Source organism: Haematobia irritans, chromosome 3 (genome assembly GCF_050003625.1).
Source record: "Haematobia irritans isolate KBUSLIRL chromosome 3, ASM5000362v1, whole genome shotgun sequence".
NCBI lineage: Eukaryota > Metazoa > Arthropoda > Insecta > Diptera > Muscidae > Haematobia > Haematobia irritans.
Window position 1 is genome coordinate 156955770 of NC_134399.1, and position 27815 is coordinate 156983584.

Consider the following 27815-nt stretch of genomic DNA (forward strand, 5'->3'; position numbering starts at 1 on the left):
AAATAAACTTATATCTATAATTATCAAATTCGCAACACTGCCTCCCGCTTAAGCCTGTTCGTCCCGAACAGGCACAGAACCTGTTCCGTAAGGAGCCAATCGTTCCAGATGTACAACTTTCATCTTTGATCTAGGGCTGTCGTCCTTCTGAATCCGGTATACAACATCATTGATCTTCTTGATGACTTTGTATGGGCCTTCCCACTGTGTTTGCAGTTTAGGACACAATCCTTTCTTTCGTTGCGGGTTAAATAGCAGAACCAATTCTGCTTCTTGGAAGCCTTCAGTATTTACAGCACGATCGTATCTCGCCTTCATTCTGTTGCTGACCATTTTTATTTTGTTGCGCACTGATTCGTGAACTTCACCGAAAGTGTTTGGGATGTCGTTTCTGTTTTCTTCCATGGCGAGCTCATTAGGTTTAGCACCGAATATCAGATCACCAGGCAACTTCAACTCAGTTCCGAATAGAACATTGGCCGGTGTTCGAGAGGTGGAATCATGAATGGCAGATCTATACGACAGCAAAAACTTTGGTATATGCTCGTCCCAGTCCCTCTGGCCGTTGTCCACTACTTTTCGAAGATGTTCCTCCAGAGTGCGATTAAACCTTTCTACCATGCCATCGGATTGTGGATGTAATGGTGTAGTCCTCGTTTTCTTGATACCAAGGGATTCACACATCTCTTTGAATATGGCCGATTCAAAATTTCTTCCCTGGTCTGAGTGAATCTCGGACGGCACACCGTAGCGACATATCCAGTTTTTGTTGACAACATCCACAATCGTTTTTGCTTCTTGGTTTGGAATTGCATACACCTCCGGCCATTTGCTGAAGTAATCCATGACCACAAGGACATAACGGTTTCCAGAATCACTTACTGGGAAAGGGCCTGCCACGTCCATTGCTATTCTTTCAAACGGGGCTCCTGGTCTATATTCTTGCATAGGACCTCGACTTTTCCTTGTTGGACCTTTCGCCTTCATGCACTTCTCGCAATTGGCTACCCATTCAGCAATTGATTTCTGGCATCCAACCCAGTAGAATCGTTGCTTCACTTTCTCGGCGGTTTTGGTTATTCCCAGATGACCTCCACTGGGACCATTATGGAACTCCGCCAAAACATCTCTTATTTTGGAATCTGGAACGATGATCAAATTTCGGCTGCTCTTGCCATCTTCGCTTTCCCATTTACGTTGCAGGGATCCATTGACTAGAACTAAACTATCCCATTGAGCCCAGTATGATTTCATAAGTGGACTTTCGGCTGCGATGTCTTTCTTACTGGGCTTCTTGTTCTCTTCCTTTGCCGAAATAATTTTGTTCAAAATGGGATCTTTACGCTGTTCTGTTGGCCAGTCCACTCCAGATTCGACGTGTAACAGCCGAATATCAACAATCTCCTCCTTGTGTTCAGCTTTCGAGCAGTGCTTGCATTCTATACTGCAAGGTCGACGTGACAAGGCGTCAGCGTTACCGTGTTTTCCACCTTTTCTATGCTCGATACTGAAATCGTAGCTTTGGAGCCTCTCGATCCAACGTGCCAGTTGAGCTTCCGGATTCTTGAATTGGAGCAACCATCGTAGAGCTGAGTGATCAGTCCTGAGCAAGAAGTGTTGTCCATACAAATATTTATGATAATGTTTTACACTCTCTATGACGGCTAGCAGCTCTCGTCGCGTTACACAGTAGTTCTTTTCGGGCTTGGACAACGTTCGGCTGAAATATCCGATGACCTTCTCCTTGCCGTCTATCTGTTGGGATAGCACACCTCCAATACCATGCGCGCTAGCATCTGTATCCAAAACAAATTTTTCGCCCGGAATAGGATACGCTAGAACAGGAGCTGAACATAAAAGTTCTTTTAAGTGTTGGAATGAATCCTCCTGTTCGTCGCTCCACTGGAACTTCTGACCTTTTTGCGTCAATTTATGGAGACTAGCGGCGATGCTGGCGAAGTTTGGGACGAATCGTCGGTAATATGTACATAACCCAAGGAAACTTCTTAATTCGTGGAGATTTCGGGGTCGTGGCCAATCTCTGACAGCTTGGATTTTGTCTTCATCGGTGGATATGCCCTCTGCAGTCACATGATGACCCAGGTATTTAACTTCCCGCTGGAAAAGGGAGCATTTCTTTGCGTTAAGGCGTAGACCAGCGGCTGACAATTGCTGGATAACGTCTTTCAAGTTCTTAAGTTGCTCGTCAAATGTTTTGCCCATCACTATGATGTCGTCCAAGTATATCAAGCACGACTTCCAGTGCAACCCCTTCAGTACCCGCTCCATCAATCTTTCGAAGGTAGCCGGAGCGTTGCAGAGCCCGAACGGCATTACATTGAATTGCCAGAGACCGCCATTAACGCCAAAAGCCGTCTTTTCCTTGTCTTTCTCGGCGATCTCTACTTGCCAATACCCACTCTGCAAATCAAGCGTAGAAAACCACGTTGTTCCGGCTAGTGTGTCCAACGTGTCATCAATGCGTGGAAGCGGATAACTGTCCTTTTTGGTGACATCATTCAGTTTTCTGTAGTCCACGCAGAATCGGGTACTTCCATCTTTCTTTTTGACCAGCACAACTGGGGAACACCAAGGACTTGATGATGGCTCGATCACTCCACTCTCCGCCATTTCCTTTATGAGCTTTTGAACTTCGTCTCTTTTTGCCAGGGGAACACTTCGTGGTGCCTGTTTTATGGGCCTTTCTTCTGCGGTTTTAATTCCATGTTTCACTACAGATGTTCTTCCTTGATTTCCCTTTTCAGAAGCAAAAGCACAGGCGTTTTTCCACAACAATTGCTTGGCTTTATTTCTCTCTGACGGCGATAGATGACGTGTCCAAGCCTCGACATACGCTTCTAGATGTTTTCTCACTGCTCCATGTGTCTTTGATGAGTTGCCTTCCAAATTGACTATTGCCTCGACTGGTGTACATTTGCCAATGTCAGAAAATTTTACAATTTGCTCGTGATTGTCAGACAAGTTCAAGACACGAACTGGTATTAGTCTCTCTTCGTTCGTTGTTACCAGGGCATTTGCTATCAAGATGTTGTTGCTTTTGTTTTCTGCTGGTTCAACAACCCACAATTGGCCGACTTCACAATCTCCATTCATAGGAACCCATATAATTGCTTCGGCATTCGGTGGTATAGACTCTGACTGGCTCGTTGTCAAACGTCTGACGGGTGTATTCTCACTATAGCCCACGTTTACAGTTATTTCGGCATCGCACCATGTCATTACACGACGCTTCATATCCAGATTGATACCAAAAGCAATCATGAAATCCGCTCCAATTATAACTTCGTCTATTATATCGGCCACAATGAAATCATAAGTAACGGATTTGTTAGCAATAGTTAATTTTACGGCGACCTTTCCATATACGGTTGCGGGTTCCCCTGTAGCCGTGCGTAGCTTGACTCCAATCAGTGGTGTAACTTTTCCTTTTACTAAATCAGATCTAATGATAGACTTTGATGCACCAGTATCCAACGTCAAAGTACGCTTGTCGCCATTAACAACACCCGCAATAGTTAAATTGTTATTTTTCTGTTGAACTATTGATATGGAGATGGTGGGGCCATCGTCTGTGGGAGCCAGCTCTTGCCCCGCTGAACTAGCTCGATTTAGTTTAAAGGTGACTCACTTGACTGTGGGGTCACCTTCTTATGGTTATTGTTTAATGGAGATGGTGATGTGGATCTTGACCGTTTGCGTCGTGCTTTGCATTCTCGAGCTAGATGTCCCGTCTTATCACAGTTATAGCATTTGATTCGGGATTTAGTTGCATCCTGTTTCAATTCTTGCATTACCTGCTTCATTGCCTCTTTCATCGAGTCAATGATAGATTTCGATTCTTCACACTCGGTCTCTACTCTGCGTATTTTGTGAATTTGAGGCCGTGCCAGCAATCTCGCAGTTTCTTGCGCAAGTGCAAATGTTACTGTTTCTGCGAATGTAGCCTTTTGTGACGCATATGTTGCACATTTTATGTCTGGGTCTCGAATGCCATTCACAAAGGTCTCAATTTTGATGCGGTCCACAAGTGGGTGACTCTCTCCTGGGTATGTCAGTAGCACCAACCGCTCAACTTCTGTTGCAAAGTCTTGTAGAGTCTCGTTTGATTTCTGGACTCTACCTCTTAATTCCATTCTAAAGATGTCTTGCTTGTGCTCTCCACCATACTTGCGTTGAAGCGCCGCTATTACTTCATTATAGTTATTTCTAGAAGCAGCGGGAATGCTTTGTTTCACATCAGCAGCATTGCCCTTTAATGCCAATAGAAGTTCAATTGCTTTATCATCGTCATTCCACAAATTTCTAGAAGCAACCATTTCGAATTGGAATTTGAAGACATCAAATGACGTTGAGCCATCGAAAACAGGAGTTTTGATTTTTGAGCCCTCAATGACGCGCACTGGACCACCTTTAATTTCCAGCTCTGACATTTTTTTCTCGATGTGCAGAAACTTCTCATCATGAACCATAATTTTCTCATCCACAGAAAGAACTTTCTTATCCAATTCCACAATTTGATTTTCTATATGGTCCACACGTTTTTCCATGCCTTCAGAAATTTGTTGTAGTTTTTCATTGAGAATTCTAGAATTTTCGTCGAATTTTTCTTCCAATTTTCTTGAACTTGCTTCCATTTGTAGGGCATTTTCTTTCTGCAATTTTCTAGAATTTTCTTCCATTTTTCTAGAATTTTCGTCGAATTTTTCTTCCATTTTTCTAGAATTTGCTTCCATCATTTTGCTCAAAACATTGAGCATTGATGTGTAATCCACAACACTCGAAGCCACAGATGGAGTTTCTACACTGCTTGTATTGACGAGTATTGATTCATCAATGTCTTCCTTATAATCAAACTCATGCGTCGCAATGTCCATATTACGCCGTTCAAACTCTTCCAGTAGACGCCTTTGAAGCTGGGCCTTATTGCCTGTTGTCGGCAGCTCCAGTTTGCTCAATTCCTTTTTTAAGTCTTCCACACGAAGCTCATTAAACTTCATTGTAGATTTTTTTTCCGTTATCCCACTTCTGACACCAATTGTTACGTTTTTATATTTAGGCGTTTTTAATTACCCGACAATTAAAACACAGTTCTTTTAAATAACGACAATCTACAATTTATTTACTATGACTTCACACTTTACAATTCGTTCACACTGAAGTTATTCGTTTGACGCTTTAATTAAGACTGACTCGTTAGCAGCATGCGAGCGCTTTTATATATGACGGTGTGGCAATACGAGAACATTCTGGTAGCACTACAATATTCTGGCAACGCCAGAACATTCTTAGACAATGCTAGAAGGATCTACGACCATTAAGTTATTCGTCTGGTGGCTGCCAAACACATACACACTCACATAGATATATGCTCGCATTACTACAACAACAATGACAATAGACAATGAGATGAAATGAGAAAGCAAAATAACAAAGCAAAGGGGTTGTTATTCTATGAGAGAGTAAGAACTAACATTTCGGTAAGCAAACAAAAGAACATAAAAGAAATTCAGAAAAATACTAGAAAATGAATAGATGATTCCAACAAGTGATAACGAAATTTTATCGTTACAATTTTGAATTTTAAATTAACGGAAACTAATTTAAATAAACTTATATCTATAATTATCAAATTCGTAACAATATTGTGTATCGGTAGAAATTTTGACATACCCCCTTATAAACCCACCCACCGAGTTGGGGGTCTAGATTCTGTAGGTTTTTCAGAACCACTATTAGGTGTGCTGAATTTGGTGTGTATCGATGCATGTTTTTCGCATAGCACCAATAAAGACTAATCTCCCGATTTAACTCCTTGAGCTTATTTAAACCGTAGATTTTGGTAATGTTATTAGTAATAAAATACAATATATGTAAATTGAAATCTTTTTTATTTAGAATATTTAGATAAGTTTAATACAAATGATGCTAAAGGTAATGGTGCTGAGACTACCAAAATACGGACAGTAAAATTAAGACCAGCTATTAAATAATAAAATAAAGTACATAAAGAATACAGTAGATAAACTAAAATATTAGTGAATATTCCGGAGTTATTTTTCGACAATAGTCTGGATAGAATACAACATTGTTGTGAGACTTGATTAAGGAGCCAGGAAAATATCAATTGTAAAAATTGCAATATTTTTGAAAAAAGAATTGCCAGAAGAAGGCAAACCACAATTATATAATTCATCTCATTTTTGGCAGAGGTCTGATTATTAAATACCAAGTCACTTCCAATGGAATTTTTAGTTATGACTGTGGCCTGGTGGTAACCTTTAACAGATTTCTCTATGCTATAGCGGTCTTTTTCTTGTGTGATCATTGTCGATGGTATGCCCATTGTTTTACTTAGATTCGCATTTCGAATACCTGATTCTTTCGGAAAGGTTTCATTCAGGAAAGATTGCTCAGCTTTTGGAAATGTTTTCTGCGTAAGCGATTTTTCAACTTCAGTTTCATATACAAACTCATCATTATCTTCTGAATCACTGCTAACTTCTTGACTTTTCTGTAGCTGTTGATATTTTGGCGAAGATGTATAAATGAAATGTTTCATTTTCTTATTTTCTACAAACGAAAGATCATTGGTTTTGGATTTGCGTAAGCCTTCCCATGGTTTGTTCTCACGTGTTTGGTTCTCTTCTTTAAACACTTTCTTGAAGACTGAAGAAGATTTATCATCGTTCTTAAATTTCCATTCATTCATATGCCATTTATGTAGACGTTTGGGTGACCTCTGGGTCATAGAGTTTTCTCTATATTCCATTCGGTCAGTTTTTGAACTACGACTCCGATAATCCATTGATGGGCTCAATATATATCTTATTGGATTTACAATATGCTTGGATAATCAGAAATATCTTTTAACTGTTGTATTCAGTTGAAATGCCAGTTTGAAGGGAAAATTTCTAACATTCTATTTGAAGTTAATTTCAAAATGACATTGTATATGAAATTAGTTCCAATACAAGTGATTCGAAGTGTTACCAATTCAAATGCTTAAATTGTCTTGTGTGAAACACGACCATTTTGAAAGTTTACGCATTGCTTATCTCTGAATGTTCGTGTAACCGTATCAACTTTGCTCTTTCGAACTGACTTTTTGCATTGATGTGAGATTATCTGCATTTTGGAACTTGTAAGCACGGTTGCCACTCGGGCCAAAAATAAACTGCAAACATTTTAAGAAAATATTACCAAAAACTACCAAATTTAAAAAATCTTAATTTGAAGCGTTGCATCAAATTTTTGTAGAAAATGTATTTCCATAGAAAATTTTGTCAAAATTTTATTTCTATAGAAAATTTTGACAAAATTTTAATTCTATAGAAATTTTTGACAAAATTTTAATTCTATAGAAAATTTTTTCAAAATTATATTCCTACAGAAAATTTTGTCAAAATATTATTTGTATAGAAAATTTTTACAAAATTTTAATAGAAAATTTTTACAAAATTTTAATTCTATAGAAAATTTTTCCAAAATTTTATTTCTATAGAAAATTTTGTCAAAATTATATTCCTACAGAAAATTTTGTCAAAATGTTCTTTCTATAGACATTTTGTCAAAATTTTATTTCTGTAGAAAAATTTGTCAAAAATTTTAATTCTATAGACAATTTTGACAAAATTTTAATTCTATGGAAAATTTTGTCAAAATTATATTGCTACAAATTTTGACAAAATTTGAATTCTACAGAAATTTTTGTCAAAATTATATTCCTTTAGAAAATGTTGGCCAAATTTTATTTCTATAGAAAATTTTGAAAAATTTTAATTCTATAGAAAATTTTTACAAAATTTTAATTCTATAGAAAATTTTGACAAAATTTTATTTCTATAGACATTTTTGTAAAAAAGTTATTTCTGTAAATTTTATTTCTATAGAAAATCTTGTCAACATTTTAATTCTATAGAAATTTTGACATAATTTTTGTTTTTATAGAAAACTTTGACAAAATTTAATTCTATAGAAAATTTTGACAAAATTATATTTCTGTAGGAAATTTTGTCAAAATTTCGTTTCTATAGAAAATTTTATCAAAATTATATTCCTACAGAAAAGTTTGGCAAAATTTTATTTCTATAGAAAATTTTTGCAAAATTTTTTTTTTATATTTTTGCAAAATTTTATTTCTATAGAAAATTTTTGCAAAATTTTATTTCTATAGAAAATTTTGTCAAAAAATAATTTCTATAGAAAATTTTGACAAATTTTTAATTCTATAGAAAAATTTGACAAAATTTTAATTGTATAGAAAATTTTGACAAAATTATATTCCTATAGAAAATTTTATCAAAAATTAATTTCTATAGAAAAGTTTGTCAAAATTTTAATTCTGTAGAAAATTTTTCCAAAATTTTATTTCCATAGAAAAGTTTGACTAAATTTTATTTCTATAGAAAATTTTGACAAAATTTTAATTTTATAGAAAATTTTGTCAATTTTTTCTATAGATTTTTTTTTACAAAATTATATTCCTACAGAAAATTTTGTAAAATTATATTCCTACAGAAAATTTTGTCAAAATTATATTCCTACAGAAACTGTTGGCAAAATTTTATTTCTATAGAAAATTTTGACAAAATTTTAATTCTATAGAAAATTTTGATTAAATTTTATTTCTATAGAAAATTTTGACAAAATTTTAATTTTATAGAAAATTTTTAAAAAATTTTAATTCTATTGAAAAAAATTTTAATTCTACAGAAAATTTTTTCAAAGTTTTATTTCTATAGAAAATTTCGTCAAAATTTTTTGACTTTGCCAATATTTTTCTATAGAAATTTTTGACAAAATTTTAATTCTACAGAAAACTTTGTCAAAATTATATTCCTACAGAAAATGTTGACCAAATTATATATCTATAGAAAATTTTGACTAAATTTTATTGCTATAGAAAACATTTTTATTTTATAGAAAATTTTTACAAAATTTTAATTCTATAGAAAATTTTGACAAAAATGTAATTCTATAGAAAATTTTGACAAAATTTTAATTCTATAGAAAATTTTGACAAAATTATATTCCTATAGAAAATTTTGTCAAAAATTAATTTCTATAGAAAAGTTTGTCAAAGTTTTAATTCTATAGAAAATTTTGACAAAATTTTAATTCTATAGAAAATTTTGAAAAAATAAATTTATACTATAGAAAATTTTGCCACAATATTATTTTTTAACAGTAATTTCCAAAATTTTTTCTATTGGAAATTTGGTTTTTATGTCTATAAAAAATTGAATTACCTCTTAATTGGAGTGGAATATTTTGTAAAATCTACCAAAACTTCAAGAATTCTACCAATCTACGAAACAGTAAAAAATCTTCGATTTTTGGTAGAATTCTACCAACTGTGGCAACCGTGCTTGTAAGCCTTTATCTGCGGCCCTGATTGTTTCCGCTTTTTCAGCAGACAAAAATCTGCATAAACAAAATATTTGTTTAATGTTTTTACTAACTTTTTCTTTTGAGTGTATTCAATACAATCACTATAGATACTTTATTACTTTCCTTTCACTCATCCATCTTAAATAAAAAACCTTAAACATATTTTTTTACATTTTTATATTTATTAACAAAATTTTCATTTAATTTATTTTCTCATTTTTCTCATATACTTTACTAAATTTTTAAAATTTAATGCTATTTTATATACTCATTTTTTAATATATATATATATAATTCTAAAAAACGAAAGGAAGCACAGATTCGCTTTAAAAATATGTTTCTTCTTTAAACTTTTTTGTGGTTTTTTTTGTTTATTTTAAATATTTAAAACTTTTCTTTGTGATGACATAAATATTGCAAAATTCAATTAAAAATAGTTACAAATAGACATAGAGATAGAGAAACAATAATAATAACTGATTGAGAGAGAGAGAGAAAGCTAGGCTTTTCTCTCATAACATACAATTATAATAATACACTGAGAGGGAGGGAAGGAGCGACAGAGAGAGAGAGGAATATTTTCCACAATATAAATAATTAAATGCTCTTGTTATTCTTTCATGTTTCTCTTCTCAAGGTGATGTTTCAAGCTTCAGTTTTTCTTTTGCTTCTTTAAATAAATTTATATAATAATAATTATATTTACCATAATAGCATAATAATAATAAAAACAAAAAAAAATACTATTTAAATAAAATATTAAAGGAATGCATTCTTTTTCATTTTTTTTTAAAGAGAGAGATATTACAAATACAAACTTAATAAAAAGTTTTCAAAAACTTAATAAGACACATATGTATAAAAATATTGGGTAATATAAATGATTTTTTCCTGTTGTTGGATTATATTAAAAAACAAACGAAAATATTTTGTTTTATGAATAATTCATAATTTGAAACAATTTATAGGGATTTTTAAACAAAAATTACTAAACATGTAATTATCGAGGGAATGCTTTGTTTTTCGGAAATGTAGTGGCCCTTAGAAGGGGCTATAAATCGAAATTACTTTACCCCATTAGCTAATTTGTAAAAAAAAAAATGTAAGAAAAAATTCCACGAAAATTTTTTCAATTAAAATTTTAATTGAGTTTTAAAAAATATTCAATTAAAAATTTAATTGATTCAACAAAATTTTCAATTGAAACAAAAATCAATCACAAAAATTAATAGCAACAATTAATTATTTAATTGGATCAATTGATTTTTTAATTGATACTATCATTTCTGTGGTTAAAGACATTTCAATTAAAAAATTAATTGGATCAATTAATTTCCCGATTGAATCAGAAAAAAATGCATTGGGTAATATATACCGTTGAGGAAATCAATTCCTAGCGGATATTTGGAAGGGATACAATGTAAAGTGAAATAAATATTAAATTTTTCTTATATTTTACACTCTTTCATAAATTTCTAAGAACTGTAATATAAAAGTAATTGAAATATTTAAAAATGTACTAGAGCTTAGCTCTTTGGATTTTTTTTATTGAAATTTAAATCAAATATCATATGGACCTTTACTACATTTGTTTACTACTACACCGATAATTACATGTAAGTATTTAACTACACAGAAAAAAATTTCACAAAATTTTTTCCAATTGAAATCTTAATTGAGTTTTAAAAAATATTCAATTAAAAATTTAATTGATTCAACAAATTTTTTAATTGAAACAAAAATCAATCACACAAATTAATAGTATCAATTAATTTTTTAATTGGATCAATTAATTTTTTAATTGACTGTCAATTAATTTTTAATTGATACTATAATTTCTGTGATTGAAGACATTTCAATTAAAAAATTAATTGGGTCAATTAATTTCGTGATTGAATCAGAAATTTTTTTTTTGTGTGTAGCAACAAAAATAAAATTGGATTTTCCAAAAAAAAGCTTTATTTGCTATGTATCAAACATGTGGTAAAAATATGTGTTCGTTTAGCTAGCAATGAAAACCAATTTTCTTTTAAAAAGGCATTTAAAAAAAGGTGTATATGCATTTTTCTTTAATTGTATTTGTCGTTTTTAATTTACATTGTAGTAGTTTTTTTGGGCTTTTTGTTTGTTGTTTTTTTGTTTTTATAAAAAAATATATAAAAGTATTTAGAAAACTATTTCATTTTCATGACTTTTTGTTTTGCTTCTTTTTCTTTACATACAATTTGTTGAAGGGGGGTTTTATAGCATGCTGCTCTCTAGTTGGTTTTTACTGCTTTGCGTTTGTTTTTCTTTTCTTTTTACAAAATACACAAATTTAGCTATTTGTTCAGTTTAAATATTGTCTTTTCTTTTGTTTTATATATAAATAAATATATTATGACTACACTCCTATCTAGTATACAAACACCCTTTATTTATGAATGGACAATAGCCAATAACCGCATAGTCTTAAAAATACTTGAATAGGACACGCTAGCAAAATATAATGTTTGAAAACGTGTTGAATTCAAAGATTTCATATAAGGGTTTCACCATGCAAACGGTATATTACCTTTGTTTGGCTAGTAGTGAGCGAATGAGTGTTTGAGAGCGACAGTGATAGACAGAGAGTGTAGTGTTTTGTTTTGTGTGTGTGTGTTGTATATGTTTTCAAACTTTACCGTTAAGTTCAATTTAGGTTTTTGTTGTTTTTTTGTTTTGTTATACATCAAAGATATGTTTTTGGATTTTTTTTTTATTTTCATTTATGTTTTTTTGTCTTTGTCTTTTTATGTGTTTTTCATTTTGATCCACTTTTTTTGTAGTTTCCTCCATTTCGTATTTCCTTTCCTTATGTATCCTTACATAGCTATATATTTATATAAAAAGTATGTATATATAAATAATTTATATAGTTTCTGATTTCTGTGTGAGAGAGTGTGTGTGTGTGAATGTGATTTTGTTTCTTGATTTTGACATTATCTCTAAATTCCATCCTTATTAACATCACGATATATTGTATTTATTGTTGTTGTTGTTGTTCATGTGATTTACACGATTTGTTTTAGTTGTTGTTGTTGCTGTTGGTTTTATTGTGGTATGTTAAATTAGATTTAAATTTGTTCTCTTTATCGTAGTTGTTCCACAGGGTGTTAGTGTTATTGTTGTTGCCGTAGCCAAAATCTGATGTTAGGGTCTATATCAGCATTCAGACTTATCTTCTTCCACCAAATACTGGGTATCCTTGCCATTGTCGGCGGATGGATCTAATTCGCGGGTTCTTAATTGTAATTGTGGTGAGGATTTGTGCGTTATACTGCTAGGTGCTAAAATGGCTGATACAGGTTCCGTAAATGGACCGATGGGTTTAATTTTGGAGGGATCGTGTGGCACTTCGTAAATTCCTGAAAATCAGAAATAAGAAATAAAAATTACAGTTTTTGCCAAAAAAAAAGCTTATAACAATTTCCTCCCACAACAATATCCTGTAAGTGTTGCTAGTATTTTCCTTAATATTTTCCAAAAATATCTCCTATAAATATTTTTTTCAAGACTCTATTGTAGAAAATCCTTAATAATTTCAAAATTGAAAAAATATGCATTTTTGTTATGATCAGATCAAAATTTCAAAACGCAAAACCAGGAGGCGATAAAAGCCCACATCAGAATGAATTATGGGCATAAAGTCATCGAGTTTTGATCTTATCAAAATCGTGCATTTGAATTCTCGAGATATAAAATTGTCAACCTATTTCCATTTTTATTTTTCGAAAAAAGTCTCCAATAAATGGTTGGCAAGTTTTTTTTTCAATTAAAGGAATAGGCTCTTCTGTAGAAAATCCGCAATAATAAAATTAGGTGACCGATCAATATGAAGGCGTTGTTGGACCGATATCTATGGGGTATATATTCCAAATCAGTTTTGTACGCAAATGAGGAGGCAAAATTTCGACCCGAGCCCTCATGAAAAATTTTTTAGCCAAGCAGAGTAAATTATAAACTAGCTCTTGGGGGCCAAATAAATGTCGCGACGAGAAATGTTTTGTTTTGAGCCCTTAAGCCCTTAAAAAAACAGAACCTGATTTATTATACTGACGTGATTCGAAAACACCCTAAATTTTTAGAAATTTCCCACGAAATTCCCAAGTCCCCAAACGAAAAATATCCCCGATTCGGAGAAAATTCCCAATACTGGCAGTGCTGCTTCTTAAATTGTCCAAGTATAAAGGATCCATTTTCAATTGTTGTGTAATTTTTCTTAATTATCCCTATTTTCATGAAGTTCTGCTAGAGCAAAGTTAGCTAACTTTGAGAGAAGTTCACCACTGTGGTATCACAATGGACTGAATAGCCTAAGTGAGCCTGATGCATCGGGCTGTCACTTAACCTAACATAGCTAACTTTTACACAAAAAAAAAATATCACCAACATTTTTCCAATTAAAATTTTAATTAAATTTCCAAAAATATTCAATTAAACTTTTAATTGGTTCAACAAATTTTTTAATAGTAACAAAAATCAATAACAAAAATTTATTATATCAATTAATTTCTTAATTGGAACAGTTAATTTTTTAATTGACTTTGGTGATTGGTACTATCATTCCAATTCAAATTGATTAATTGATTGAAGACAAAAAATATTTTTCTGTAACGGATATAGATGCAAACCATCCTATGAACTCAATTTTTCTGTTTAAATTAACCCCCAAAAGATATATTAAAGTTCTGTTAAATGGCAGTCAAAGCCTGACGGAGCTACATCAAAATGACCCTTAGCCTATGTTAGATGTTTACTTACCTGATCCATTGCTTATGCTTGGATCTGTTGCACCCGATTGTACTGCATCGTACATGGGATTGGAGAAATCACGGGTCTTGCCCGTATTCACCGTCTGCAAATTATAGCCTTCCAATGGGGCAACATCGCCCGTTGTTGTGCCAACTGGGGCATTGGGACCTGGAAAACCAGGAGCATTGAATTCAACATTTGTGCCCTGACGGAAGGTAACACTTTGGGATGATGTTAATGTAGGCAAACGAGCTAATTTACCGCTGTAAATAGAAAAACAAGCGTGTTAGTAAACGCTTTCTTTACACCCTTTCAAACTCTTCACCAATACTCACAATGGTTTTTTCCGTATCACAAACCAAACACCACCAGCGGCCAATAGCACCAATAGAATCACCATAATGGGCACCACTACTGCTGTTACATTAGCACCACCATGGCCAAACATGCCAGCGGCATTCTGTTCGCAATGGTCTCCCTTGAAATCTCCCAAACATTCGCACATCAGCTCTCCATTGTTATCCTCCACACAGAAGCCACCATTCTGGCAGGGGCAAATACGTGGCGCTGGTCTGGGTCTTTCAGCAGCTGCATCACAAATCACTTCCATTGTACTACGATGAGAGGGTAAAGCTCCAGAGCTATCGGGGCAAGCACAACGATGACCACCCGGCACCAGGAGACAAAGATGCGAACAGCTGGATCCATAACAAGGATCCTTCAATGAAGTGTTGTAACGTTTCTCATGGTAGATCTTAAGACCGGAAGGATTGACAAGATTACGATGTACAGCAACTTGAACACCACGTCCGAATTTGTCTTGTCTCAATAGTTCCCCAGTGTCACGTGTTACCCAATACATGTTCGATTCGAAAATGTCCAAAGATACAGGATGTCTCAACTGATCACTCTTAACAATGGTTTTACGTCCAGATCCATCGGGTTTCATAGATTCAATGGCATTAAGTTTGGTATCAACCCAGTAAATTACATGATCTTGAGCATAATCAATTGTCAGACCGGCGGGATGGCGAATAGCTTCTGTAATGATGGGTCGTCGTTTGGATCCATCCATCCAGGATACCTCGATCTTAGGAGCCGAACCGGCATCAGACCAATAGATGCGACCCAATTGAGGATTAACAGCAATAGAAGTGGGTACCTCAAGACCAGCATTGACAATAGATCTTCTGTAACGGCCATCTGTAGTTGCCACCATAACGCGACCTCTGGGTTTCGATCCTGTTCGATCAACTTCGGCCCAGTAAAGATTGTTGGCCAACCAATCAACCGCTACAGCTGTGGGTTTCGATCCTCCCTTCATATTCAAATCCTGGGCAAAACCAATGCGGGCCTGACCATCCAAAGCATTAACCATGTATGAACGTTTTATGGTCTTATCATAACTGTCGGCCCAGAAGACGATTTGTTGCTCGGCATGATAATCCAAAGCCTCAATACGTTTCTCCGATAAGATCACATCAAACTCTTCCTTCTTTTGCAGATCCAAAGCCCTTATCTCAGGACCATTGGAGAATATCACAACTACATCATCCTTGTCAGCCTTGCAAACACCCGAGGAACTATCGACCAAACGGAAACCTTCACGACAAGAACATGAATAGGTGCCATTAAGATTTTGACATTGATGAGAGCAAGTGTGTTGACGTGTGGCACATTCATCGACGTCTATACATTTCTTTTTATTATCTGGTGAGATGATATAGCCCGGGTAACAGGCACATATATAGCCACCATCTGTGAGGTTATGACAGTGATGTTGGCAACCTCCACGTGTATCATCCAAGCAGCTTAGATTGTGATGACAACCCAATTCGTCGGAGGCATCACCACAATCATCGGAATAATCACACACTTGAGAGCGTTCAATGCAGTTCTTATTGGCACATTGATATTGGGTATAAAGATCGCAAGGTTTCACCTTAGAGGCACAAATGGTCATGTTATTCTCATCGGAGCCATCACCACAGTTGTCTACACCATCACAGATTTGATAACGGGCCACACAACGATGGTTATCACATTGGAAGCGACGCAGGGTATCACAATTGAAGTCGGAGCAGACTTTGGGATCTTCATCGGAACCATCACCGCAGTCATCAGTGCCATCACATAGATCCGAAGGGGAGACACACAGATTGTTATTACACTGGAAGCGCGATTCGGGACAATAACGGCCACCGGGGAAACGTGGTGGACATCCCATTTCATCGGACATATCACGGCAATCGCGATCACCATCACAACGGAAATATGAAGCAATACAATGGCCCGAGGCACATTGGAATGTTCCATTCTTACACTGGAAGCCTTCACAGTTAAGTTCATCGGAATTGTCACCGCAATCGTCTTCATGATCACACTGCCAGCGTGACGAAATACATTTGCCATTACCGCAACGGAATTCCGATTCGGAACATTCGCGATATTTGCCCTTGCAAATGGCATCATTCTCATCTGAACCATCACCACAATCATCGGCGAAATCGCACATCCATTGTCTGAAAGGTGGAAGGAAAAGGAAGCGTTTAGTAAAAGAGTATGAAAAAAAAAATACAGGTGTTCCAATAGTTTAAAGACGATTAATGAAGACTTCTTAATTAATTGGCGTAGAATTATTGCACAGAAAGGATGGATTTATTGGGTGGCATAGTTAAAAGAGGAGCGACGGCACGAATTTGCTATCGCTATATGTCAATGACTATGTCTTCATCGTTCTCCTCTATAACTGACATCACCTTCCTTTTAGACGGCCACATTTGGGCCCCATCTATCCCTTATTAATTTCAAAACCCCGCACTTACTTTGGTATACATCTATTGTTGCCACATTTGAAGTCCGTTTCGGTATTGCAAGTGGGACAATTCTCTGGCAATTCATCGCTATTGTCACGGCAATCATCTTTACCATCACAGAACAACCATTTGGGTATGCAACGATAGTTCGATTGTCCGGGGCAACGTTGCCAACCAGTAGTACAATTGCGTTGGCGACACATATAGGCTGGTTCATCGGAATCATCACCACAGTCATTGTCGAAATCACACATCCATAATTTGGGAATGCAACGACCATTTTTGCAGCTAAATTCGGTATCGGGATCACAAGTTCGTTTATCTGAAAATCAATGAAAATACATCTCCATTATTAGTTTACCCACAAATTGACTTCTTTCCAACTTACGGCACACAGCAGGATCTTCATCGGATCCATCCTTACAATCAGCATCACCATCACAACGCCAACTATCCAAAATACAACGACCACTGGATTTACACTTGAAATCAGAATCGGGACATGGAAGATCACAGTTTTGTTCATCCGATCCATCACCACAATCATCGATTCCATCACAAATGGTAGCCGAAGGTGTACAATTTGTATTCTTACACTGGAAGGTACCGGCCCTACAATGTCTTTGTGGACATGTGGTGGGTTCATCTGAACCATCCTTACAATCTTTTTCACCATCACATTTCCAGAACCAGGGTATACATTTCTCATCATCACCACCGCAACGATGTTGACCAGTGGTACAATTGGCAATACATGTCTTGCTATCACGAGCCAAATAGAATTGATTGGGACAAGCACACTTGTAACTGGGAGCACCCTCCTCAATGTAACCCTCAATATTCAAATATGTAGACTCCGGTGGAGGAGATATCAAACAGAGATGTGAACAACCTCCATTATTCGATCCACAAGGATTATGATAAGGCACCTGACGTAAGGGATGATTGATGTGTATATCATAGGGACGATGTGTGGTATTTCGTAGCACTGTAAAGTTAGCACCAGTGAATTTATTCGCCCTAGCAATGGCCTTCAAATTCCAATCACTCCAATACAAATGATCATCGAACAGGGAAATGGCAAAAACATGCGGAACCTTAGCTCCAGACAATACAATATGACGATGGCGACCCTCTAAATCGGCATAGGCAATATAATCCAAATGAGCATCAGCCCAGTAAATACGATCGGTGAAATAATCAATGGCCAGAGCATTGGGCCAAGCTATATCATTCTCCCAGGTAAGGATACGAGTGAAATTCGAACCATCCATACCCATTTTGGCAATGTAGGCTTGCAAATGCCACGAAGTAAAGTATAGGAATCCAATACCTGGATGAACCACAATAGCTCTGGGATCCACCACACCACTGCGTAATGTTTTTCTCTTTGTGCCATCCAATTCGGCAACATCTAAGTTCTTTGAATGCCTATCCAACCAATAGAGTTTACGACCAACCCAATCAATGGCTATACCTTCCAGGCCATGTGAATCGTGTCGTATAACAGCTTCTCTAGTAGGTTTTTCACTTGGATCGGTATATTTCGAGCGGAATATTGTCTTGGCAGTAACATCACAGAAGTACATATATTCATCCTTGATATCAAAGTCCAAAGCAACAACATTCATAAGATCCTGATGCATCAGATTATATTGACGACCATCAATGGACATATTTCGCACGTAGTATTTATTGGTAAATATTAACCATGCTGAGGTATTGTCCTTGCGTTTACATGTATGCTCATCCAATTGTCGTTCATAGTAACGTTCATCACATTTACAATAGAAACTACCAGGTGTATTGGAACAATGTTGTGAACAAGCACCGGGTAACTCAATACATTCATCAATGTCAGCACAGGCTTTACCATCAGCTAAAAGTCTGTAAAGGAAAGCAAAACGCAAACGATGGGGGTTAGGTTGAACAGAGTAGTAAAGGAAATTTCATTGACTTGAGTAAAATTTTGGAGAAGAAGTGATACTTACTTATAACCTTGATTACAATCGCAATAATAGCTTGTTGGCGTGTCCACACATTTATGACCGCACTGATTTATTTCCACCTTAGCACACTCATCGACATTACAATGGGCCGGCTCATCGGAATCATCAGAACAATCGGAAACCTTATTACACACCAATGACATATCAATACATTGACCATTAGCGCATGAAAATTGTCCAGTGGCACAAGTGGAATTATCCTTTTTACAGCCAACTTCATCGGAATGATCACCACAATCATCTTCACCATCACAACGATATTGATTGCGAATACATTTGAAATTTTGGCATGTGAATTCGAGTTCGCTGCATGTCTTGTATTTGGAATTACAGAATTTGCCTTCATCTGAACCATCACCACAATCATTGTCATGATCACAAACCCAGCCCTAAAATATAGAAGAGATTGATTCGATTTTTTACTTCTTTTCTCGAATATTCATCCGTACCTTATTGATACATCTTCCATTTCCACATGTGTACATATCCTCTCCACATGGTTGTTGTGTGGCACAATTATGAAGCGTAACATTTTCATCGGCCCCATCCACACAATCTGGATCGCCATCACATATCCATTTCTTGGGTATACATTGGGCCCGTCCCCAGGATTTATTTTCCACACAGGTGAATTCGGTCTCCTCATCACATTTACGTTCATCTACAAAAGAAAAAGAGATCGACGTAAAAAATTATACGTTCTCAAGAATTCTTTCCCTTTAGACTTACTGCACTGATGTCGGCTATCCTCATCGGAATTATCCAAACAATCATTATCACCGTCACATATATAAATTCTTGGTATACAATTGCCGTTGTCACAAGTGAAGAGATCCCCAAAGCAGGTTCTTCCTTCGGATTTACAATACTCTGGAGGCTCATCGGCACCATCACCGCAATCATCATCACCATCGCAATACCAGGTGGCTGGGATACAACGATGATTGGGACAACGGAAACTATTGGCAGGGCAAGTTCTTTGGCCACAATGTAAAGGATCTTCGTCAGAGTTATCACCACAATCATTATCACCATCACATAGCCAATAGGGTTCCACACAAATGTTGGTCTTTTCACATTTCAGATGATTGGCAGGACAGGTGGTATTGGTGGGACATCTTTCATGGGTTTCATCCGATGTGGCATTGTCCTTACAATCATTGACACCATTACAAACCTGAGACATGGGTATGCAGCGACCATTTCCACAAGTGAATTCACCATCCACACAAGGAGGATAGGTACAGTCCACCTCATCAGAGCCATCTTTGCAGTCGTTCTCATGATCACATTTCCAACTTTTGAATATACAACGACCATTGTTGCAACGGAACTCATTGGGCGAGCAGGAATGATAGGCACAGTAGTTGGGATCTTCATCGGAATTATCTCCACAATCGTCATCACCATCACAGGACCACATACGCGATATACATTTACCATTCTGGCAATAGAATTTGCTAGCTTCACAGGTGTTATTGCGTGGAGCACACATACGTCCTTCATTTACAATCTTCGAATTGTCGTCACATTTACATTCGGCCTTACCATTGGGAGCAGGATGACATGATTGAGCGCAACCACCATTATTGATGAGACAAGGATTGACATTGCACTTCTGACGTTCAGCACTATAGACTCTTATATCACGTGGGGAATCCTCCAAGCGCTTAACCATTTCAATCATATTGGCCCCTGTATGTTTCTCGGCACGGTATACACCTCTCAATTGCAAATCGGTCCAATAGATATAGTTACGGAATACCGTTATGGAGAATGGATAAATGGTGGCAGCTACAAGCAACTCACGATTTTTACCATCCAAGTCAGAACGTTCAATCTTCTCCCTTACAGCATCGGTCCAATACAATTTGCGCTCATCATAATCTATGGCCAAACCACTGGGTTGAGATAAGTCCTTATCGACAATGGCTCTCTTTAAAGAACCGGCCATGGTGGTTTTGAAAATTTTACCCGAAGTACCAAAACGTCCCCAGTCGGTAAAGTAGAGAGTACCATTGCAAGGATCCAAGACAATGGCTCTTGGTCTTTCCACTCGGGCTATCATTACCAAATCACTGCCATCCAAATTCATGGCATAAATAGAGTTATTGGAACTATCAGTCCAGTACACCTTATTCTGGGTCCAATCATAGGAGATACCTTCAGGATTTATACCCTTACTCAACACAACTTTCACACTGTCCACAGAGGGTTTATCAGCATTGGTATAGGCTATTTTAGCCCATGGACGGATTTGAGTGTAGAACATGTGATTGTCATGGAAGTCAAAGTCCAAGCCCACCACATTGGTGAGATTTGTCATGGGCGTAAAAGGTATTTGTGTGGAGCGAGGATCCAAATTAACGGCCCGTATTTCTGTACGCGTAGCAAAGACCAGATATTCATTAACTGTTTCACATTTACGATTATCAGCTGCCAATTTACCAGTGGCACACTCACACCTATAGTTGAGGGCCGAGGGATTAGCATTGTCTACAGGGAAACTAAAGCACAGTTGATCACATCCACCATTACCCAGCCGAGTGCAGGGATTACTCTCATCCTGAGGTTGATTATTAATGCTATAGATGGCAATGTCTCTTAGCTTGGCCAGATTTGTTCGAACTTTAATGGGTTGTGAGGTATTGCCAGGTAGTTTTGAAGATTTGAAAACAGTCATGAGATTACGATCCACCCAATAGACATCACCCAGATGTATAGCTATACCCATGGGATTGGGAAGATTGCGTCTAATGATTTGTCTATTACCTCCGGAATAGGAAATCTTTTGTATGGTATCCAATTTGGAATCCACCCAGTATACATCGTGCGTCAACATATCCACAGTCAAATCACGAGGATTAGAGATGCCTGATGTCACGACAGGAGTCCATTTACTGCCATCCAAATAGGCTTTGCCAATACGAGGATATTGTCCATAATCGATCCAATAGAGAAGACGTTTAATGGGGTTTACAGCCAATTCTCGAGGAGCATCATTGGTGGTCTTGACCAAAACCTTACGATGACTACCATCCAGCCAGCATACTTCCACATAGTTTTCATGGGGATAGACATTGGTGAAATACATATTTCCCGCAACCCAATCAATAGTAAGACCCCGAATACCATTACTGCCAATGCCATCTTTGATAATGTGTTCCAATTCCGTGCCATTTGGTCGTGTGCGGAAAATACCACTCCAATAGCCACGATTGTATTCAGCCCAATAGATCCATTGTTCACGGAAGAGAACATCTACATGTAAAATATGATGACCTGTTCCACTAATGGGAACCATAGCCTCGGAGCTATCGGTAAGACTATAACCTCGAGTAACATCGAGTTGGGAGACCACAGCAAACGTCTTATACGAGACACAGTTGATATCGTTCTCTTTGCGATAGCCAATACCACAGGCACAGGATCGCGAAGCACCATCATCGGGTATACAAATGTGTTCACATCCTCCATTACTCGTTTGGCAGGGGTGTTGCATCATGGGTCGTTTCTTATAGATCATCATACTCTTGAGTTCGGGTTCATTGTCAACTATGGTCTTGGGATTATCACCACGAGGCAAATCTACACGAACTATATTCTCGTAAGCAGGATCAAGGAAATACAAACGTGAGTCCAGGACACCCAGACTACGTGGTTTCGATATGGCATTCTCTTCGGTAAGTAAAACTCTAAAGTCATCACCATTGTAGTCCATAACGCAAATCGTGGAAGGGTGGATCGTCGAGTAGTATACCTGTTTCTTATCAATATCAAGTGTTATACTTTCTGGCTTTTCAACATCTTCTTTCAGCACCACCGGGTTATTACCATTCATATTAACACGGGCAATTTTCACTGGAACTCCAAAGCCGCCTTCGTCAATCCAGAACAGTTTACCCTCATTGGGATCGAGAACAATCTGCTTGGGTTTCGACACAGAGGTACGATTTCCATCATTGGCCAAAATAATGGTGCGATATTTAATCTTTCCATCTACGCGGACAACTTCAATATTACTGGCAACACGATTGCCCATATACAAATTGCGGCCCAACCAATCGAAGGCAATTGTATAGGGGGCTCCCACAATACCACTGTCGAGACCAAGGAATTGTGTCTTATTGCCTCCGCCATAGGGTGTTGTGAAAATGGTACAATTCTCATCATCATCTTCACGGCCTTGGATCCAATACAAGGTTTCACCCTTGCGATCAAAGTCCAAACCAGTACTGCTTTCAATTCCAATCACTGGAGCCAAGGAACCAGCCCTGGCATCACCACCATTCAAGGGTATATCAACAATCTGTGTACCTTTAACAACCATCAAGAAGGGATTCTCCTCTTCAACGCAACGACCTTCACTGAGCAGACGATAGCCCGGCTTACATTTACACGAATAACCTTCGCTAGCCGAGGGACTGAGTAAGCATAGATGTTGACATTTGGAATTCTCACAGGGATTAGGATGCATGGGCTGCAACGAAGGATGATGGACATGTATGGACAATGGTTGACTTATCAAATGAGAGACGACGGTTTGATTATGGCCTCTAAATTTATTGGCAGATAATACACGATTCAGTTGTCTATCGGTCCAGTAGAGAGTGTCCTCAAACAACGACAGAGAATGGGGATGTAAAAGATAATGACTTCCGGCCAGAACCTGCTGTCTTCCGGTACCATTGTAATAGCAAAAGTCAATGAAATCCAATTTCGAATCGGCAAAGTACACCCGTTTAGTAGCTGTATCCAAAGTCAAACCATTGGGCCAGTAGATCTTGGTGTTGATAATAGTCTCCCTCATCGTTCCATCCATACCAATACGTTCTATGCGTGGATTCTCACCCCAATCGGTCCAGAAGATGAAACGAGCTCCAGGACTTGGATCAATGCACATACCTCGGGGCTGGGTTATGTTTTCACGAACCAAAACCAAACGATTTGAGCCATTCTCCGCCGATACCTCTATGGTATTCAATTTACTATCCAACCAATACAAATTCTTTGCAATCCAATCATAGGCCAATCCTTCGACCAAATCCAAACCTGTGGTTATGATTTCCTGAGGTTCGGAACCTCTATCTAATCGAGAGATTTTCTTTAATTTCATATCACTCCAGAAAATTGTACCCGTATGCATATTCGAGGCAGTGGCCACAACATTTTCCACATAAATGGGAACCCTTTCCAGACCCTGATCTTTGAGGTCAGCTACCAATATGGAATGACGATTGGATATAATCAAAAAGGCTGCAGTGTGATTGACAGCTTTGCAATGATGTTTATCTGGACCCAAAATATAGCCATCCACACAGGAACAGAAATAGGAACCCTTGGTATTGGTACACATTTGAGAACACAGACCAGGAGGATCGCATTCATTTGTGTCCACACATGTATAACTATCTTCTCCGATTTCCGAGCCAGGAGGACAAACACAGGTAGCACCTTGAGGAGTTTTCTGGCAACCATTCGAGCAGAGACCGGATTGATGTTCACATTCCGCTAGATCACATCCCTCTCCCTCATCAGCACCATTGGGACAATCGGGTGTACCATCACACACAGAAGTGGTATTGACACAACGGTTAGTCACGCCAGGACATTGCCATTGGCCATGAGGACATTTGAAGGGTGGTGGGACACAAGCATGCTGGGCACTTTCATCTGAACCATCACCACAATCATCTTTGCCATCGCATATGTAGGCCTTAAAAACACAATTGGTATTATTACACTTGAAGAAATTCGGAGCACAAGTTATTTGACCACAATCCTCCTCATCGGAATGGTCAGAGCAATCATTCGAACCATCACAATGCCAAGCAATGGGTATACAAAATCCGGAAGTCTTGCAGCGGAAATGTTTTTCCAAATTACACTGATTGGGACCCATGGAAGGACAACCAAGTTCATCACTGCCATCATTACAATCGGGTATGCCATCACATTTGTAAGACTCCTCTACACATTGTCGCAAATCGGCACATTTGAATTGATTGGCCAAACAAGTAATGGGAGGACAATCTTTCTCATCCTGTTTATCGAAACAATCGTCATCACCATCACATACCCAACTCTGGGGAATACAATGACCGGTGCGGGGACAAGTGAATTGGAAATAGGCACAAGTTTTTTCGGCACAGAAATCGCCTTCATCCGAACCATCTCCACAATCGTTTTCACTATCACATTTCCACATGTTTGGTATACAACGGCCATTGGCACAGGCAAATTGGGCAGTGCCGCAAGTAACATTGCCACATTCAAATTCATCAGAGTTATCACCACAATCATTCTCCTGATCACAACGGAAATTCAAGGGGATGCAACGGCCGGATTTACATTGGAATTCATTGGACCCACAGGTAGGTTCTGAAAATAAAAGGGGCAATTAGAAATGTTGGGCTATCTCTTCTTACTCCACTCGAAAACTTACTTGTGCAATTTTGCTCTTCATCACTGTTATCCAAACAATCGTCATCACCATCACATACCCATGATTTGGGTATACATCTCTGATTGTTGCAGGTGAAATCCCAGGAATTGGGACAAGGTTGGACCGGCGGCTCAGCACTTTCATCAACTACACAAGATACTTGGTCATCGGCCAAACGTTCGCCATAGGGACACGAACACTTGGCCAATAATTTCCCTGTATCATTTTGTGGCACTGCAAAACAGATCTTTTGGCATTTTCCATTATCGTAATGACAAGGCTGGGTATCCGATACTGTCTGGACATCGTGGCTATAGACCTTAACACCATACAAACGATTTGTTTGTGGTTCTCGAACCATCATTTCCTCTTGCTCTCCGGTTAGTTTGTGCAAACGTATGATAGCATCCAAACGCCAATCAGTTATATACATCCAATCATTATGGATGACTATCGAGAAAGGATGTCGCACCAGACGCGAATTCACTGTCTTAATATCACTGCCATCCAATTTCGAATGCTGGACATGATCAAGTAAGGCATCACACCAATAAACACGATCCTCTTTAAAATCTATCGAGAGACCATTGGGCCATCCCAAGGTGACATTTTTGAAGACCACCAAATTGGAGCCATCGGTATTGGCTCGAGTGATATTGGCAGGACGATCCCATTCCGAAAAGAATATATAGCCCTTATTGGGATGAACAACTATAGCTCTGGGACGTTTGAGATTTTTCAGGAGAGTCCTACGATGGGTAACATTACGGGTGGAGAGAACATTTAAGGTTCCCTTACGGGAATCTATATAGTAGAGATTCTTCGATACCCAGTCCACAGCCAAACCTTCAACACCTTCATTCTGCGAAGCCAAAACAATTTCACGTCCTGTGCCATTACGATGCACACGATAAATGACATCTTGTAAGACATCCGAATAATAGATAAATTCATCACGAGCATCAAAATCCAAGCCCACAAAACGAGCACGTCTAGAGACCACCGGTAATATGGCATCACTGAATCCCTCGATGACAGGTTCCAGAACTTTGCCCTTGATGAAACGTTGCTGGGAGTACATAAGGAATTCCTTGACTATTTTGCAATTTTTCAAATCCGATTGAAGTTGGTAACCAGTGTGACAGGCACAACGATAGCCCAAATGATTGGCTCCCTTGACTGCCGTAACTATACACATGTGATTACATCCTCCATTATTGGCTCCACAGGGATTGGTGGCTTTGGGCTGGCTTAGAGCATGCACAGCAACAATACCCTTGGGTTCACGTATATCCTTTGCCTTATAGGTAACCTGTATGGAGGTGGGTCCAGCATATTTATCTACAGACATAATTCCCTGTTTTGTGGCATCAGTCCAAAAGATACGATTCTCAAACAAAGCCAAACGTGAGGGACTGGGCACTTGTTGTCCTCTCAAAACCATTACACGATGATTACCCTCATAGTCCACTGTTTCGATATAGTCCAAAAGAGAATCACACCAGAATACTCGTTTCGATATAATATCCACTGTTACACCACTAGCCTTATAGGCAGCCTCCGAGACAATCGAACGGGCATGGGTACCGTCCATATGGGCTTTCAACACCTGACCACCATCTGCCACAAACATTAGACCGGCAGTGGGATCTAAAGCCAAATCTGCTGGGCCTGTTAAATTAGAACCCAAAACAACGGCATGCCAATTTCCACTCAATTCGAAAACATCAATTTTCTGACCCACCAAATCAGCCACATAGATTTTATCACCCACCCAATCCACAGCCAAGGCCACAGGAGCCCAAGTTCCAGGCAATGTCAAATCCAAAGGCTGTATGGCGCTGCTGAACACATCCAATGGTAAACTTTGAACTTTACGCGTCTTAATGTCCGACCAATATAAGGTGTTACGTTGATAATGATAGGCCACGCCAGAGGCAGAGCTGGCATTTGCAATGATGCGAGGATCACCGCCATGCGAAGACATCCTTACCACAGCACGGTCATGGGCAAATATCAATTGCAAATTATTGGCATCGGGGGCAATGCATTTGGCATTGTTAATCAAGGTATAGCCATGGGTGCAGGAACATGAATATGAGCCCTCGGTATTTGTGCACAATTGATCACAATGGCCCCACTCAGAGCATTCATCCAAATCAACGCAAGTGCGATTGTCTGGAGCCAAAGATTGACCAGGACGACAATAGCAAATACCACCTGTCAACGAAGGACCACATTTGTATTCACAGCTTAGGGCGGGACACGAGGAGGTAGCTGCAAATGAAACATAGACAAACATTTGGACAAATTCAATTACCACAATTCTACTATAAGACGACTGAATACCCCCCTCCCCCC

The 27815-nt window shown here is 37.8% G+C and overlaps 1 protein-coding gene across 2 annotated transcripts in view; it reads right to left on the bottom strand.

The window, feature by feature from the left end:
* Window positions 1–9571: 9571 nt before the first annotated feature.
* Window positions 9572–27815, bottom strand: part of mgl (low-density lipoprotein receptor-related protein megalin) — a 752690-nt gene continuing 734446 nt past the window's right edge. For both annotated transcript variants that reach the window (XM_075299561.1, XM_075299560.1), the window contains exons 7-15: window positions 25455–27731; window positions 19739–25390; window positions 19459–19670; window positions 18992–19398; window positions 17389–18887; window positions 17010–17322; window positions 14520–16706; window positions 14194–14447; window positions 9572–12797 (exon numbers count right to left, since the gene is read on the bottom strand). In XM_075299561.1, coding sequence (XP_075155676.1) covers window positions 12595–12797; window positions 14194–14447; window positions 14520–16706; window positions 17010–17322; window positions 17389–18887; window positions 18992–19398; window positions 19459–19670; window positions 19739–25390; window positions 25455–27731 — 13004 coding nt within the window. In that variant the 3' untranslated portion in view covers window positions 9572–12594. The remainder of the gene's footprint in view (window positions 12798–14193; window positions 14448–14519; window positions 16707–17009; window positions 17323–17388; window positions 18888–18991; window positions 19399–19458; window positions 19671–19738; window positions 25391–25454; window positions 27732–27815) is intronic.